The 17039-nt window shown below is 24.6% G+C and overlaps 1 protein-coding gene across 1 annotated transcript in view; it reads right to left on the bottom strand.

Annotated features, from left to right (window-relative positions):
- The window catches only part of LOC117174545 (CAD protein), a 179722-nt gene that overhangs the window by 33413 nt on the left and 129270 nt on the right, over positions 1-17039 (bottom strand). The window contains exons 19-20 of the mRNA XM_033363749.1: positions 8041-8212; positions 3219-3334 (exon numbers count right to left, since the gene is read on the bottom strand). Coding sequence (XP_033219640.1) covers positions 3219-3334; positions 8041-8212 — 288 coding nt within the window. The remainder of the gene's footprint in view (positions 1-3218; positions 3335-8040; positions 8213-17039) is intronic.

Raw genomic sequence — 17039 nt, 5'->3', positions numbered from 1 at the left:
TTCACTTTTGATTCTCATGATTTCGAAACAAACCGCGCATTTTGCGTCACCGATGGTGCTGTTCATAGCCGCAGGAAAGCGAATTACATCCGGTCATTACAGGTGTCCGTCACTTGCGCCCCTACGCGATCAGCGGTAGACAGTATAACCACCGCATACCCTGTAGGTATATTACGCAAGAGGTCGGTACGTTAGGAGCACAGCTTGTCTCTCCGTGTAAAAGTCCAAAGAACTTTTTTCGATAAAATATTCTTAAAGTAAAAGTAATCAAGTTATAAAAGTATGAATGTTCAAGTTATCATGCTAGAATAGATGGAAAGTCAGCCGCCAGGAAGGTTACATGCTCTTTGGTACATGAGACTGCAACTGCACACGACTTTTTGGAGAATTTCCTAGATGTAAAGGTAGGTTATAAAGGCCTTAATGGTAATATTTCTCAAGTGTAGAATGTATTTTCTCAGTCATGCTCCATTCTTTTGTCAATTGACAGAATTTCAATGTCACGAAATAAAATATCTAAAATTTGAGGTTGGTGTGCCAGATCGGGTTTTCTCATCTCAAATTTCGGACAGTTTATTATATTTCGGAACACTGAAAGGCCATCAATAGACAAAATAATGGAACAAGACTTATAAAAATGCATTCTACACTGGAGAAATATTGCTATTCTGACATTTATGAGTTAATCTTACTTTTCGAAAATTTTCTCGAAAAACTTTTCTGTATTTCCATGAAGAAGATGATACTAAAATAATGAGAGTCAATGAAGAAACATACTCTATACACATAAAGCCAAGTTTAAGCTTAAAATCAATTTAAAAATGAAGTCCTAACGAAGACTCAAAATCAAATTTGAAATCATGTACCAATGCAAGCTCAAAATCAAATACTAATTCATGTTTAAACTCACAATCGAGTTTCAATGCCACACAATGGTAACAAGACAAAAATCAATAAATGAAAATGAAGAAATTAAAAATACAAAAAATATTCAAGAAACCTTTAAAGAAGAAAACAGCGAAGATAATTATGAAAAAGACATTCAAGATGAAATCAGTATTAGGTTAAAAGAGGCAGACCACGCAAGGCTACATTTAAAACAAAAGAAATTATTCCTACTATTGCAGCAAAGAAGAGAGGAAGGCCAAAAAGAAATTATTACTAAATCAAAAAAGGAAAATAAAGTAAAAACGGATGCTAATCCCGATTTTATATCAGACAGTTCAGACTCTGATCCAGATTATTTTTAAAATATTATAAAGAAAACTAAACTTTACAAGAAAAAGAAGAAATTAACAACTCAAGAAGAAGAAGAAGATAAAAACGCAGAAAATTCGAATTATTTTCCAAGTTCCAGTGATTTTAATTCTCGATTTGAATGAAGATTTACCAAAATCAAATGACAATAAAGGAACGCATGACGGAGATTTGACACAAAAACATCCAACCCCAGAGCCATCGCCGGACAAAACAGTCGTTGGATCGTCAACTGAACATCCAAATATAATAGACTGCTACGATAAAATTGCAATGAGAAAAGATAACTATGCATATTTCACTACAAATATCGGAGAACCAGAAGATAAGGGATCAGAATTATTATTAAAACGTGAACAATTTTACAATCCTTCAAAACGCTCTTGCCAAAGAAATTCACAAAGGAAATAATTATCATATTGCTTTTCCTATCGAAGAAGAAAAAGAAAATCTTGCAGAAACACTCAATAGCATAATATTAACCATTTTTTCTTTGCATAACATCGCCAGCAAATTAAGTTTGAAATCAATCTGTATCGCTAAAACTGCTTACATAAATACTATACCATGGGAAGAAATCTTGACCCAACTTAAATCCGTATTTTCAAGATCAAATACAAAAATGATTATTTGTTCAGGAATTATACAGTATTCCACAAAAGAACAAAAAAATGAAATTTTAGTAGAAGCTCATTCACTAGAATTAGGTGGTCACAAAGGAGGCACCCCCGGACCGCTAGCTCAATAGCAGACGCATTTGCAAATTAATTTATTTGCACTTTTGGCTCACCAAGAGGAGGTTTAACTGATTAAGGTAAAGATTTTGTTGAGTAATTCATTACGAAGATTCGCTCAAATATTTCGTATCAGGCAATTAAGAACTACAGCTTTTCATCTACAAGCAAATGGATCGTTAGAAAGATCACGTCACATCCTCGCAAAATATTTTAAACAATTTACAGAAAAAAAGCAGAATGGGATGATTGATTGGAATTAGCCACATTTTCTTATAATACCAGTGTTCAAAAAGCAACAAAATGTATTCCGTATGAACTAGTTTTTGGAAAATTAGCTCGATTATCTTTCAGTGAACCTTCACCAGAACACGAAAAATTACAAACGTATGATGACTACACAAAAAATTTAGTAACAAGACCACACGAAATTCGCGAATTAGCTAGACAAAATTGAAATATCAGTTAAAGAAAAGTCAAAACAATACTATGTTAGGAAAACCAATCCTCAACAATTCAAAGTAAGAAAAAAAGTATTTTTATTAGAAAGTGAAAAGATTTTAAAAACAATCTTTAGGATTGCATTTTAATTACTTTTAAAAAACATACCGATTTTTCTTCTAAAGATTTGTAAAATTCCCGGCCAAAACATACATTTGCTGTCATTTTCCGCTCTAAAAAAATTCCTGTCACTTCCGGATTGCCCATCCAGCGGCCACCAAGGTTATTACTAAAAATCCGTAATGGCGAAAATAAATATTTTCCAATGCCACAGATTTTATCGACACTCTTTCATCTTCAGTAAATAATATCAATGTCAGGAAATCAGATGAAAGAAATATGCATTTTTTTCATATTGACGAGATCGAACAAGGAACTTGTGTCACAAAGTAATGGAGTGTAAATATTGAGAAATAAGGATAGGAAAATTCACCAAGGCTTGTACTTTGGTCGTGAATGCATTTTGCTACCACAAAAATCAATTTTACTCTGAAGATTGCTTATCAATTCTGATAAGGGAAGCAAAAAAGTCGGCTCTTTGCTGAGTAAATGAATAAGAAGAATAGGAAACACAGTTTCTCGATTAAGCTTAATCAATTTACGTGAGTTGCTTTTGATGATTATGTGTTTTTTTAAAATGAAATCTCTACTTTGTAAATTAATATTTCCATATTTCGTGAAACTATAGTAGTTATGTCTTTTGAAAGTGATGATAAAAGAAATTACCTCCATGGTGAGTCTTCCATCATGGACGGCAGTGAGTAGTAAAGGTAAAATAGTTTCTAGTCCTGGATAACCAGGCGGTGGTTTTTCACTCGCCTTTTCCTCGACAGTATGAGGTGCTTAAACAAAGAAAAAAATACTTTTTAGTACCAAATTAAAAAACTAACCCTAGAAGTTTTCATCTTAAGTATAGCGAACAATTTTTATGATTTCCCGCTTATAAAAATTATAGTTAATAGTATTTCTTATATTATTATTGAAAACTTCATAATTTCTTTGTAAATAACAATATGTTCGGTTCACATTTTTTATACGACATTGCAATAATTGTAACTTATTTAAATTTTCAACTAATATATGTTTTAATATTAAACTTTTGAGATAATAATTGATAAAAGATTGTCAAATTACACCTTTATTCGCTACAAATACAAAAGGAAATTTATATGATTAACGCATGCAATTTTTAAACATTTTTTACAGTGCAAGAAGATTGAGTTTCTACCAAAAAGACGAGTTTTTAAGTATAATTGAATCCTCAACCAAACCAGATTAATTTTCAACCAAGCAATTCCACTTTTAACCAAATAAGATTAAATTTCTATACAAAAAGAGATGAATTTTCAAACTAAAAAATCGAATTTTTAACAAGAGCTGAATTCATACAAAAAAGTTATGTTTTCAACACAGAAATATTTTACGGTAAAGAAAGGTAAAATAATGCCAACAAAAAAGTTGACTTTGCAAGTCAAAAAGACGAATTTGTAACAAAACTGTTGAATTTTTAACAAAATAAATGATTTTTCAACAAAATATATGAATATTTAATTAAAAAAGATAAATTTTTGGCCAGAAAAATAAGAATTTTCAACAAAAGAATGAATTTTTAAACAAGATTAATTTTTTACCACAAAAAAACGAATTTTTCACTAAAAGAAAGAAATTTCCAACCAAAAATGGAATATTTGAATTTTCACTTGAAAACCCCAATTTACCTCCAAAAATAAAATAATTTTTAACAAAATTGTTACATTTTTAACAAATCAGTTGAATTTTAAATTTAAATTTATGAGCTTTTAATTAAATGGTTGCATTCGTAGCCGCAAAAGAGGAAATTTCTAATAAAAGTAATGAATTTTCAAAAGAAAATATGAACTTTGCACTAAAAAAGATCAATTTTCAAAAAAAAAATTAATAATATAGTTAAATTTTCAAGAAAGAAGACTTTTCAACTAAATAAATGAATTTTCACCTAAAAAGTATCAACTTTTACAGCAAAAATAAATAAATGATACTTTTCAATAAAACAGTTAAATGTTCACTAAAAGGATGATTTTTCGAACAAGAATAATTTTTTACCAAAAATACGAATTTTCAACTAAATAGAGATAACGTTTTAATAAAAAATTTAATCTTTTTCAAGAAAATAGCTAAGTTTTTAATAAAAGAGTGGAATTTTCAACCAAATGGTTGCATTTACAACCAAAAAAGAGAAAATTTCTAACAAAATTGATAAATTTAAAAACAAGAAATTTCAACTTAAAAAGATCATTTTTTAACCAAGAAATGAAAATTTTTAACAAAATAGTTAAATTTTCAACGAAAAAATATTTTATAGTAAAGAAAGATAAAAAATTCCAACCAAATTGTCGAGTCTACAAGCCAATGAAACGTATTATCTATAAACCGGTTAAATTTTCAACAAAATAAAAGAATTTTCAAAAAAATATATAAATTTTGTAACTAAAAAAGATATATTTAAAAACAAAAAAAAAACATTTTCAACAAAATAGTTATATTTTCAAGAAATGGATGAATTTTTGAACAAGATTAATTTCCTACAAAAAAAACGAAAAAAATGAATGATTTTTCAACGAAAGAAATAAATTTTCAAACAAAAAATGGAATAGTTAAATTTTTAGTAAAAAAAAACAATTTTCCATCGAAAATATCAACTGATTGCCTTTGTAACAAAAAACAGGACATTTCTGACAAAAGTAACGAATTAAAAAAAATAAATATGAATTTTCAAACTAAAAAAGAACAATTTTCAACCAACGAATAAAATTTTTTAACAAAAGGATATTTTTATAAATAAGAATAATTTTTTACCAAAAAAGACGAATTTTCAACAAACTATATGAATTTTCAATTTATAGAGATAAATTTTTAACAAAAAAAAAAAGAATTTTCAACAAAATAGTTAAATTTTTAATGAAAGAGTGGAATTTTCCACTAAATAGTTGCAGTGGCAACAACAAAAAAAGAGAAATTCTATCAAAAGTGATGAATTTTAAAAACAAAATATTAATTTTCAGTTAAAAAGATCAATTTTTAACCAAAAAATCGAAATTTCCAACAAAGAAACATTTTACAGTAAAGAAAGGTGATACATACAAACCAAATTGTTGAGTTTTCAAGCCAGAGAGACGAATTTCATATAAAGCAGTGGAATTTTTAACAAAATAAATGGATTTTCAACTAAATACATGAATTTTCAACTAACAAGAACAAGATTAATTTATTAGTAAAAAGACGAATTTTCAACTAAGAGATGATTTAACCAACAATTTAAGGATTTTTAAACAAATTCTTCAATTCTTAACGAAAGAGTGGAATTTTTAACCCATAAATATGAATTTACAACCAAACGGTTGCATTTTTAATAAAAGAAGAGGAAATTTATACTAAAACAGATGAATTTTTTTATAAAAAAGACGAATTTTCAACTAAAGGTTTGAATTGTTAACAACAAAAAAAGATTTTAAGCCAAGGCAGATAAGAATTTGCAACCAAATTGTTGAATTTTCAAGCCAAGGACATAAATTTATTAAAAACAGTTGAATTATTAACGCGAAGATTTAAATTTTAAATAAAATGTTCATTTTCAACTATATAATTTCATTTTCAACAAATAATATTTTTTAATCAAGAAGGAGAAAAATTCTAACCTAATTTTTACATTTTAAGCCAAGAAGACAAATTTTTTACAAAACAATAGAATTTGCACCTGGAAATAACTCTATTCTTAACTTTTACGAATTTTCTGCACTATCAATTTTGTAAGTAAAAATTGCGAAATAAATAATCGTATTCCAAGATAAAGTGAATTTCTAAATGTTTCTAAAAACTATCGATATAAGCGCAAATTTAAAATATAAATGAATTTTTTTTATATTAGAAAATAATTATGTTCTTATAACATTTAGAGATTAGAATATAATTTGTAAACATTTTCAAAGGTATAAGCAAAATGTACTTATGGATAAAAGCATAAAAATCACATATAAGTAATCAATTCGTATGGTATATTTTTAAGTGTTACAAAAAAGTTAACAAATTTGGAACAAAAATTGAAATTAAATAAAAAATGTGTACAGATATATTTCGAATGATACTTTTTTTTAATTTTGATAATATTCAAGAGAATAAAAAAAAATTTATACCCAAAAAATTATTTTTATTTTGAAAAATTAATTTTACGAGAAACCTGAAAAAGATTTCAAAATATTAAAAATAATTTCCAAAAATGCGTACAGAAAAAATTCAAATCAGGTTAAGAGATATTTAGAAGTTTTAAAAAGATAAAAAAAATTATCTGAAATTTGAAAATATTTCAAAACATTTAAAACAAAATGCAGATTTTTCAAAAAATTCGAATAAAATTTAGGAGCTTCTTAATAATTTTGAAAGGTATCAAAATAATAAAAATTTCAAAATATTAAAAATATTTTTTTGTAATATTTAAAGGATTTCAAAATATTTCAAATGATTTCCAAAAACCTGCAAAGAGAAAATTCAAATCAGTTTAAGGGATATTTAGAAATTTTGAAAATATTAATAAGTGATCTAAAAGTTGAAAGAATTTAAAAACATTTCAAACAAAATGCAGATTTTTCACACATTTAGAAGCTTTTTAATAATTTTGAAAGGTTTCAAGAGAATAAAAATGTCAAAAAAATTACAATATTTTTAAAAATATTTTAAAGATTTCAAAATATTTCAAATGATTTCCAGAAATGTGTAAAGAGAAAAGTCAAATCAGTTTTAGAGATATATAGAAGTTTTGAAAAGATTAAAAAAGTATCTAAAACTTGAAAAGATTTTAAAACATTTAAAACAAAATACAGATTTTCCAAAAATTTCTAATACAAATTTAGAAGCTTTTTAATAATTTTGAAAGGTTTAAAAAAAAAAATCTCTAGATCCCTGGGAAGATTTTAAATGGCTTGTTATTTTCAAAAAGTCTGCATCTATTTGTCACGAAGTTTCAGAATGCCGAAATCGAGTCAGTTTAAATTTAAAATACACTTAGGAATTTTAGCAGTTTCAAAGAGATTAAAATTATTTGAAAACATAAAAATATACTGAATACTTCACTGTTGTTTCCACAAACACCTGTTTAATTTTACCAATGATTTACGTAAATTAATCACGTTCAAATTTCTATCTAAATGATACCAAAAGAATGTTTCTGAGAAATCGTGGATAATTTTTAATGAATAAACTTTTATGAGATCATAGAAATAATTCCCGAACGCACTATGAGTCACACATCTATTTACAAAAAAAACGGAGCGCTATCAAGAATGAATTAAATTCTTGTCATCAATAGAATCCCGTAAAAGTTACTATACTATTAGTATGATTCCATACCGTAGAGAAATTTAAGTTCATAAATCGAAAAAGTTGTGAGTAGAGAGAATGATTATGAAACAGGAAAGTCAAGTATAAATAAATGACATATATCTTGATACGAGGGAGTCGCTGATAATATTATTGACTGAAAAATCGCTTTATTGCGAGAGTAAATATTATTGCTTACCATGATCGGTTGCAAAACAGTCAATAAAGTTCATATTGTCCCACAAAGCCTGCACATCTTCGCGCGTTCCGATCATCGGACACACGCGACCTCTAGTACGGCCAATTCGGTCCAAGTCATCTAGAGAGAGGAACAGATGATGAGGACACACTTCGCATGTTACCGGAAGACCCTGAAAAATAATTTTCACGATATTTCCACATCTGAAATCGAAAATTTTCTCTTTCACTTCTCTTCTACCTCAAACCTGCCATTTTTAAGATACACTCTTGTATTTTTTCTCATTGGTACTGCTCCAGCTAGTGTTCTGAAGAGTTTTAGTGCTAGGGGAAATTCTCATGAGCATGAGAGTATGCTCAAGCATATGCTCGACCCGTATGTTCTTTGAGAATTAAATGAGGGTTTATGAGCATTTTGAATTTGGATTTTAGAAATAATATTTTCTACCTTTATTATTAACAATAACTCTTATTCAGGGTTGATAAAATTACCTCAATCTCTAAATTCTTCTAGTCATATAAAACTAACCATACACATAGACGATTGATAATCTTAATGCAAACAAATTTCATATCTTAATATATTTTAAACACTTTTTAGTTAAGTTTTCAAATCAAAAAGATCAGTTTTGAACGTAAGAAATGAATTTTTAACTATAATTATGAATATTTAACAACAAAAGTGAATTTTTAACCAAATAGTTAGTCGATTTTTTTTAACCAAACAAAAATCTTAACAAAATAATCCAATTTTAAATCCAAAAGATGAATTTTCTAATAAAAAAAAAAGTTTCCATCAAATCTATAAATTTTCAACTGAAAATGATAAATTTCAGGCCAAAAAATAGGATAGTTCAATTTGCAATTAAAAAGTACACTTAAAAAAAAAAATTTGTTTAAGAATTTTTAGCAAAATGAATTAATTTTCAACTAAAACTATAGATTTTTCAGCAAGAATGGGATGGTTACATCGGCAGTTTAAAAAAATCAACTAAAAAAAGCATATTTTCAAGCAAAAAAGTTGACTTTTAATTACAATGATGAATTTTAAACCAATAATACAAATTTTTGAACAAATAGTGGAATTTTCAACCCAAAAAAATAATTTTCTCTAAAAAAAATGTTGCAACTTAATAGTTTGTTTTTTTAACCAAAGAAATGAATACTTTATAAAAAATAGAATAGTTGAATTTTCTACAAAACATGTAATTTTTTAATGAAAAAGATTACATTTCGATCAAAAAAGGTGCATTTGAAACACAAAAATGGAGTATTTTAAGTGAATTTTAAACTAAAACGATTAATCTGTTAATAAATAAATTAGTTTTCACCAAATAGATGAATTTTCAACTAAAAGGATAAATTTTCTACATAAAATAAAATAGTTAAATTTGCAGTTTGTAAAATAAATTTGCAACAAAAAATTAGCAACAAAATTTTTATATTTTTAAAGGAATCTTCAAGTACAAAGATGAATTATTCACCAAGAAGGTTAAATTTTCTCCGAGTGAATTCAAATTTTTAATAAAATACAGGAATTTTAAGCCAAGTATTTGAATTTTCACCTTAGGAAGTTAAATTCTGAGCTAAACACGAACGAGTGGAATTTTCGAATTTTTTTTTAAACAGTTTAAATTAATTACAATTGTCTTTAAAGATCACAATATTTTTGCTCACATTGAAAATAATTGACAAAAAAGTGTTGTACTATAAGAAAAATTTAAATTTTCATCGCCATATAAAGAATAAAAATCTTATCCAAAATATGCAATTAAACATTTTTTTAACGCAAATTATTAGTAACAGGAATTTTCAATTGATATTAATAAAATAATTTATTTAAGTTGTTATTAAAAAATATAAAAAATGTTTATTTCGTTACAATTTTCTTTAAAGATCGCAATCTTTTTTGTTCACTTTGAAAAAAAAGTGTTAAACTATAAAAAAATTTGTAATTAAAATATACAATAACTGTTTATTTTTAAACGCAAATTGTTGGCATCATGAATGTTCAATTAATTTCATTAAAAGAATTAATTAAAATTGTTATCAACAAATTAAAAAAAAATTAATTCGTTACAATTGTTTTTAGACATTGCAATCTTTTTTTCAATTCGAAAAAAAAAACAAATAAATAATAGTGTTGTACTATAAAAAAAATTAAAATTTGAACGAGATATCATGAGTAAAGTATGCGATTAAACTTTTTTTTGAAACCAAAAATATTGGTAACATGAATTATTAATAATTTTAATAAAATAATGTACGAAAGTTGCTATCCAAAAATTTGGAAACAGTTTAAATTAATTATAATTGTTTTTGAAGACCACAATATTTTTTCTCACTTTGAAAATAATTGAAAAAAAGTGTTGAACTATAAGAAAAATTTAAATTTTCATTGCGATATATAAAATAAAAATCTGATCTAAAATATGCAATTGAACATTTTTTTAACGCAAATTATTAGTAACATGAATTTTCAATTAAAATTAATAAAATAATTGATAAAAGTTCTTATTAAAAAAAGTGTAAAAAAACTGTTTAATTCGTTAAAATTGTCTTTAAAGATCGCAATCTTTTTTGTTGATTTTGAAAATAGATAAGCGTCACTGTACATTTTTTTTTAATTTAAATGAGAGATACAAAAATTTAAAAACAGTTTTTATTCATTAAATTTGTGTTTAAAGGTACGGTTCACAAATACACTTTTTTCTTCTACAACTTTGTCGATATTTATTTATCCTGTAAATCCTGCTCTTTATAATGTGAAGCGTTAAAAATATTTGACATAAATGTAACAATAGATATGTTTTATAACATAATTAATTTTTATAAATGCCTTATAACGAAACAGAGTAAATTATTTTCTAGCTTTAAGAAGAAATATAAATTTGTATAGTTTAATTGAATTAAGCATTAGTTTCAATTTTAAATAATCAATATAAATGTAAAAAGAATTATTTGAAATTTACTATTTTTACATTTTACAATATTTATTTATGTCAATGTTGAAACTTCAAAAGAGTTTGAAAATAAATGAGAGTGAATTTCAAAAAAACTTCAAATTTTTGAAACACTACTTATTTCTAACCAAAAGTGAATAATGACTACGAAAAAAATTTAAGTTAAATTCAAAAGAATTCAAATAGACTAAAAAAAATGTTATCGAGAAAAATCCATTGATTACATTAAAATTTGAGTGAATTTAGAGAAACTTAAGAGAAACGAGAAAAATTCGATGAAATTTATAAAAAGTCAAATATTCTTTTTTTAAAACAAGTAAATTAAAAAATCTAAAAAAATTAATTGCATTGACTAAGTTAGAAATTAGATTAGAAGAATTAAAGAGAATTTGATGAAATTCCTAAGAATTTAAGGTGAATTTATAAGACTGAGGATTCAAAGAAAACCTTTTTTTAAATCCACTTAAATCAGTAACATTAAGCGAATTTAAAAGAATTCCAAAGAATTTAGGATAAATTAATAAAAATTCAGTACGAATTCCGAATAAATTGCAAAAAATAATTTTCAAAGCTCTTAAAATCTTAGAAACCCCACGAAATACTTTAATTCTCGTCAATAAATTCTTTAACATTCAATAAAATACTATAAAATTCCCGTGAGATTCTATGAAATTTGATATTTCCTAAAATCTTGAAAAATTTATTAAAATACCTGGAGAGCTTCAAAATCATTGAAATCCTCGAGAATCCCATAAAATCCTGCGAAAATTTTTGAAAATGTCTTAAAACCTTAAATCATTAAAAATATCCTATAAACTTACAGGCATTTCAAAGTTTTTGAAATCTCTTCAAACTATTAAAATAAATAAAAAGGTTCTGGGACGCTTTTAAAATACCTTCAAACATTTCAAATCTTCTGAAATCCCATTAAAAAATATTTTGTATTCTTTTAAATAAACCTTAAATATTTTAAATCCTCTAAAATCTTTTAAAAACTTTTAAATATATTGAAAATTTTCAACTGACCCTCAAGATAAATTGAATAAAAACTATAAACAATTTGAAAGAATTACTGAATTGTTTAGAATTGAGTCAATTTAGAATAATTAAAGTGAATTAAAAACTTATAATTATTTGAAAGAATTAAAGGAGTTCAGGATAAATTAATAGGAATTCAGGGTGAGTTCCCACAAATAATATTAAAATCTCTTAAAATCTTAGAGACCCTACGCAATACCTCAATTCTCGTAAATAAATTTTCAAAAATCCACTAAAATACTATAAAATTTCCATGAGATTCTATGAAATTGGCTATTTCCTAAAATCCTGAAAAATTGATTAAAATACCTGGAGAGCTTCAAAATCTTTGAAATCCTCAAGAATCTTACAAAATCCTGCGAAAATTTTTCAAAATATCTTAAAACCTTATATATCTTTCAAAATCATTCCATATCTTCCGAAATTAAAAAACAGTCTTCATTTGAAAATATTTCAAACACCTTGACATCCCTTCAAATTACTGTAAATAATAAAAAATTCCTTGGAATATTTTAAAACGTCCTAAAATATTTTTAATAAAAAGCTCTTGGGAATGCCTTACAATTTGTTTAAACACTAAAAATTCTTAAAAATCTTTTCAAATTATTGAAAAATTCAAAATTTTTGGAATCTTTAACAATACCCTGAAATAATTCAAAAGAATTCAAGACAATTCAGAAATAGGTTTAGACCCAGGAAATAATTTATTGAAAGAAAAGTAAAATTATTTAAAATTACACAAAATTTTCAAATTTATTTATACTTATCTTAGACAAAAAATTTATTTTCTACTATAGAATATGGCTTTTCAACAAAATACTTTAATTTCCAACAAAATAATTAAATTTTTACTCTAATAGTTTAATTTCAAATCTAAAAAGATAAATTCTTAACAAAAAAGTGTCATAGCTTATATTTGATTAAAAAAAAAGATTAAATTAATAAACAAAAGAAAATAATTTTAAACCCAAAAAGACGAATTTTTACAAATAAAGATTTCTCACTCAAGAAGGAAATAAAAAATCATCTAAATTATTGAATCTTCAAACCAAAAGACGGATTTTTTCTACAAAAATTGAATCTTCGAACAATAAATATGAATTTCTAGCAAAAAATTAATTTTACAAAAAACGGATGCATTTTTACCTAACAAAAATGAAATTTCAAACCAAAGAAATTATTTTTTTACCCAAAAAAAAAGAATTTTAAACTAAAGAATAAAAATCCCTAAAAAATGGAAAGTTAATCTTTCAGTTAAAAAATAATTGTTAAACCGAAAAAAAGGATTTTCGACTAAAGAGTTAAATTTTCGACGATGATGAATTTTCAACTAAAAATATAAACCTTTAACAAGCAAAAAAAGATTTTTTAACAAAGTGATTTAACCAAATCTTTCAAACAAAATAAAGTTGAATGCTAAAGCAAAGAAGAATAATTTTTAACCAAAAAGTTGCATGACAAAAAAAGGAAATTTCTGCTAGTATAGATAAATTTTTAAATCAAAAAGATATAAAAAAAAACTAGTTGAACTTTCTATTAAAAAAGACTCAGTTGACTTTTCATGATCAAAATATGAACTTTCAAACAAGAAGTAAGTTTTAACAAAAAAATGGAATATTAGATCCAAAGAGACGATTTTTTATCCAAAAAGGATGAATTTTAACAATCTTCTTAAATTCACTACCAAATAGTTGAATTTTTATTAAAAAAAAGATAATATTTCTCTTAAAACAGATTAATTTTTATTAAAAGAATTTTTTTTAATAGTGAATTTTCATACAACAAAGATTCCAGTGACTTTTCAGAATCAAAATATGTATTTTTTAACAAAACATATGTTTCTATCAAAAAATCGAATTTTCAATCGAAAGAGACGAAATTTTTCAACGATAAAGGATGCATTTTTAACGAAATAGTTCAATTCTCTACCAAATAGTTGCTTTTTTATACAAGAAAGATGAAATTTGTACGAAAACATATGGATTTTTACTAAAAAAGATCAAATTTTTGTTTGAAGTTGAACTTTTTTTCAGAAAAGATTTCAGTTCACTTTTCAACATCAAAATAAGAATTTAAAAAAAACTACATTTCTTACGAAACGGTTCAACTTTCATAAAAAAAAGTATGGATTTTTAAGAAAATAGTTTAATTTTCCAACCAAACAGTTGAATTATTATCCGAGAAAGATTAAATTTTTTCTAAAACAGATGCATCTTTTATGTAAAAAAATAGATAAATTTTCATCTCAAAAAGATTCTGGTTGACTTTTCAAGATTAAAATATAAATTTTTCAACAAAAAATAAGTATCTGCGAAAAAATTGAATTTTCAATTCAAAAATATGAAATTTTCAACCAAAAAGGATGAATTTTCACAAAAATAGTTGAAATCTCTACCAAATAGTTGCATTTTTATTAAAAAAAAGATGAAATTTCTCTTAAAACAGAGAAATTTGTATTAAATTTTTGTTTTTAATAGTGAATTTTTATCGCAAAAGGATTCGAGTTAACTTTCTAGAATAAAAATATGTATTTTTTAACAGAGCATATGTTTCTACGGAAAAAATCGAATTTTCATTTCAAAAAGATGAAATTTTTCAACGAAAAAGGATGAATTTTAAACAAAATAGTTCAATTCTTTACCAAATAGTTGCATTTTTATACAAGAAAGACGAAATATGTACTAAAACAGATGAATCTTTAATTAAAAGAAATTTTTTTTTAAATAGTTAAATTTTCATTCAAAAAAAGATTCCAGTTGACTCTTCAAGATGCAAATATGAATTTTTCAACAAAAAATAAGTTTCTACGAAAAATTGAATTTTCGATTCAAAAAGACGAATTTCTTCAATCAAAAAGGATGAATTTTTAAAAAAATAGTTGAAATCTCTACATTTTCAACAATAACAAAACAACCAAACAACCAAACAGTTGCATTTTTAACTAAGAAAAATGATATTTCCGCTTAAAAAGATGAATCCTTTAAAAAAAAATCAAGTAAATAGTAGTTTCCTCATCCACAAAAAATTTCACTTCTCTTTTCAAAGCCCAAATAGAAAAACTTTTTAAAAAGTTTCAAATTTTCAATTAAATTGTTGAATTTCTATTCAAGAAAAATGAAATTTCTTTTAAAACAGATGAATTACAAAAAGGACCTTTAAAAATAGTAAAATCGTCATGCAATGAAGATTCCAGTTCACTTTTCAAAACCAAAATAAGAATTGTAAACAATAAGTTAATTTTCTGCTAAATAGTCGATATTTAACAAACAAAAAAAGTATGACTTTTTCACATGAATATGTAGTTAAATTTTCAACAAAAAAAAGTTGCATTTTTATTCAGAAAAGATGAAATTTCTCATAAAATAGATAAATTAAAAAGAAAACTTAAAAAACTAGTTAAATCTTCATTCAATGAAGATTCCAGTTCAATTTCCAACACGAAAATAAAAATTGTAAACAATAAGTTAATCTCTGCTGAATAATCGAATTTTTAATCAAACAATTGAAGAATTTTTTTCCAAGAAAAATGAAAATTTTACAGAAACAGGTGAATTTTGTAAATAAAAAAAAAACAAGTTTAGAAAGAAAAACACTTTTCATTCAAAAAAGATTTGAGTTGACTCCTCAGCAACAAAATATGAATTTCAGTCATCATAGTACCTATTGTCATCAAAAAAGGTGAGTAGGTGACATTTTTTTCTAAAATAGGTGACAAATAGGTGATAAACAAATGTTAAATACGACAAACAAGTTGCCATAAACTGTAAACCGAGAGATGCCCAGAAGTTTTTTTCTTTTATTAAAACGGCCACCCTGAAAATGAAGTATTTAAATTTCCACTCAGAACTAATTTTCAATTAAACAAAAATAAAAACTATTTTTTTACAGAACCATTTAATTGTTTACAACATAGTTAAATCCTATACCAAATTTTTGATTTTTCAAACAAAAAAGATGAATAGTCTGCATTTTTAAACCATAAAAATTTAATTTTTAACCAAAAAATTAAATTTTCTACAAAAAAGTTGAATTTTATACCAAATTTTTTAATTCTCAGCAAAATAGTTTAATCCTCAACCCAAATAGAAAAATCTTCAACTAAGCAGTTGCATTTTTAACCAAAAAGAGATGAAATTTCTACCAAAAAATGAATTTTCTACCAAGAAAAAAGTTTCAGTTAAGAATGAAAAATAATGTTAAGCAAATTGTTGAATTTTCAACAAAAAAGACGAATTTTTATCAAAAAAATTTATAGTTGATATTTCCACTACAAAACTTTGATAAAAAATAAAAAAACAGTCAGATTTGACCAAACAGTATATATTTTCAACATGGCTAGATTTTGACAAAAAACAAGTGGATTTTCTACCAAAAAAAGACGAATTTTCAAAAAAAAACACATCATTTTTTAAACAAAATGTTGAATTTTTAACCAAAAAAAAAACGAATTTTGTATAAAACAGTTTAATTTTATATCAATTTGTTGAATTTTCAAGCCAAAAAGGCTAATTCTCTATCAAACAATTTAATTTTAAAAACAAGAACATGAAATAACAACAAAAAAGTTAATTTACAATTAATCAGTTTACTTTTTTAACGAAAAATTTGAATTTGTAGTTTGAAAACACTTGTTTAGAACAAAACGAATTTTTAATTTAAATTTTTAACCCAACAAAACGAAATTTCAAACAAAATTATGAATCTTCAAAAAAAAAAAAATTAAATTTAAACAAATTCGTTTAACTTTCACCCAAGGAGTGGAATTTTCAATGAATAATTTTTTTTAGTTTAAAATTCTACTATTTAGTTAAGATTTAACTATTTTATTGAAAATTAAAGTCTTTTGTTAAAAAGTAATTGTCTTCGGGAAAAAATTATATTGTTTGGCAGAACATTCATCTTTTTTGATTGAAAATTAATTCTTTTCATTTGAAAAGTCAATTATTGTATTTTTGTTTAATAAATAATCTCTTTTACTTAAAAAACATATTTTTTGTGA

Source organism: Belonocnema kinseyi, chromosome 6 (genome assembly GCF_010883055.1).
Source record: "Belonocnema kinseyi isolate 2016_QV_RU_SX_M_011 chromosome 6, B_treatae_v1, whole genome shotgun sequence".
Classification (NCBI taxonomy): domain Eukaryota; kingdom Metazoa; phylum Arthropoda; class Insecta; order Hymenoptera; family Cynipidae; genus Belonocnema; species Belonocnema kinseyi.
Note: the sequence above shows the minus strand (reverse complement) of the source record. Positions and strands in the feature narration are given on the sequence as shown.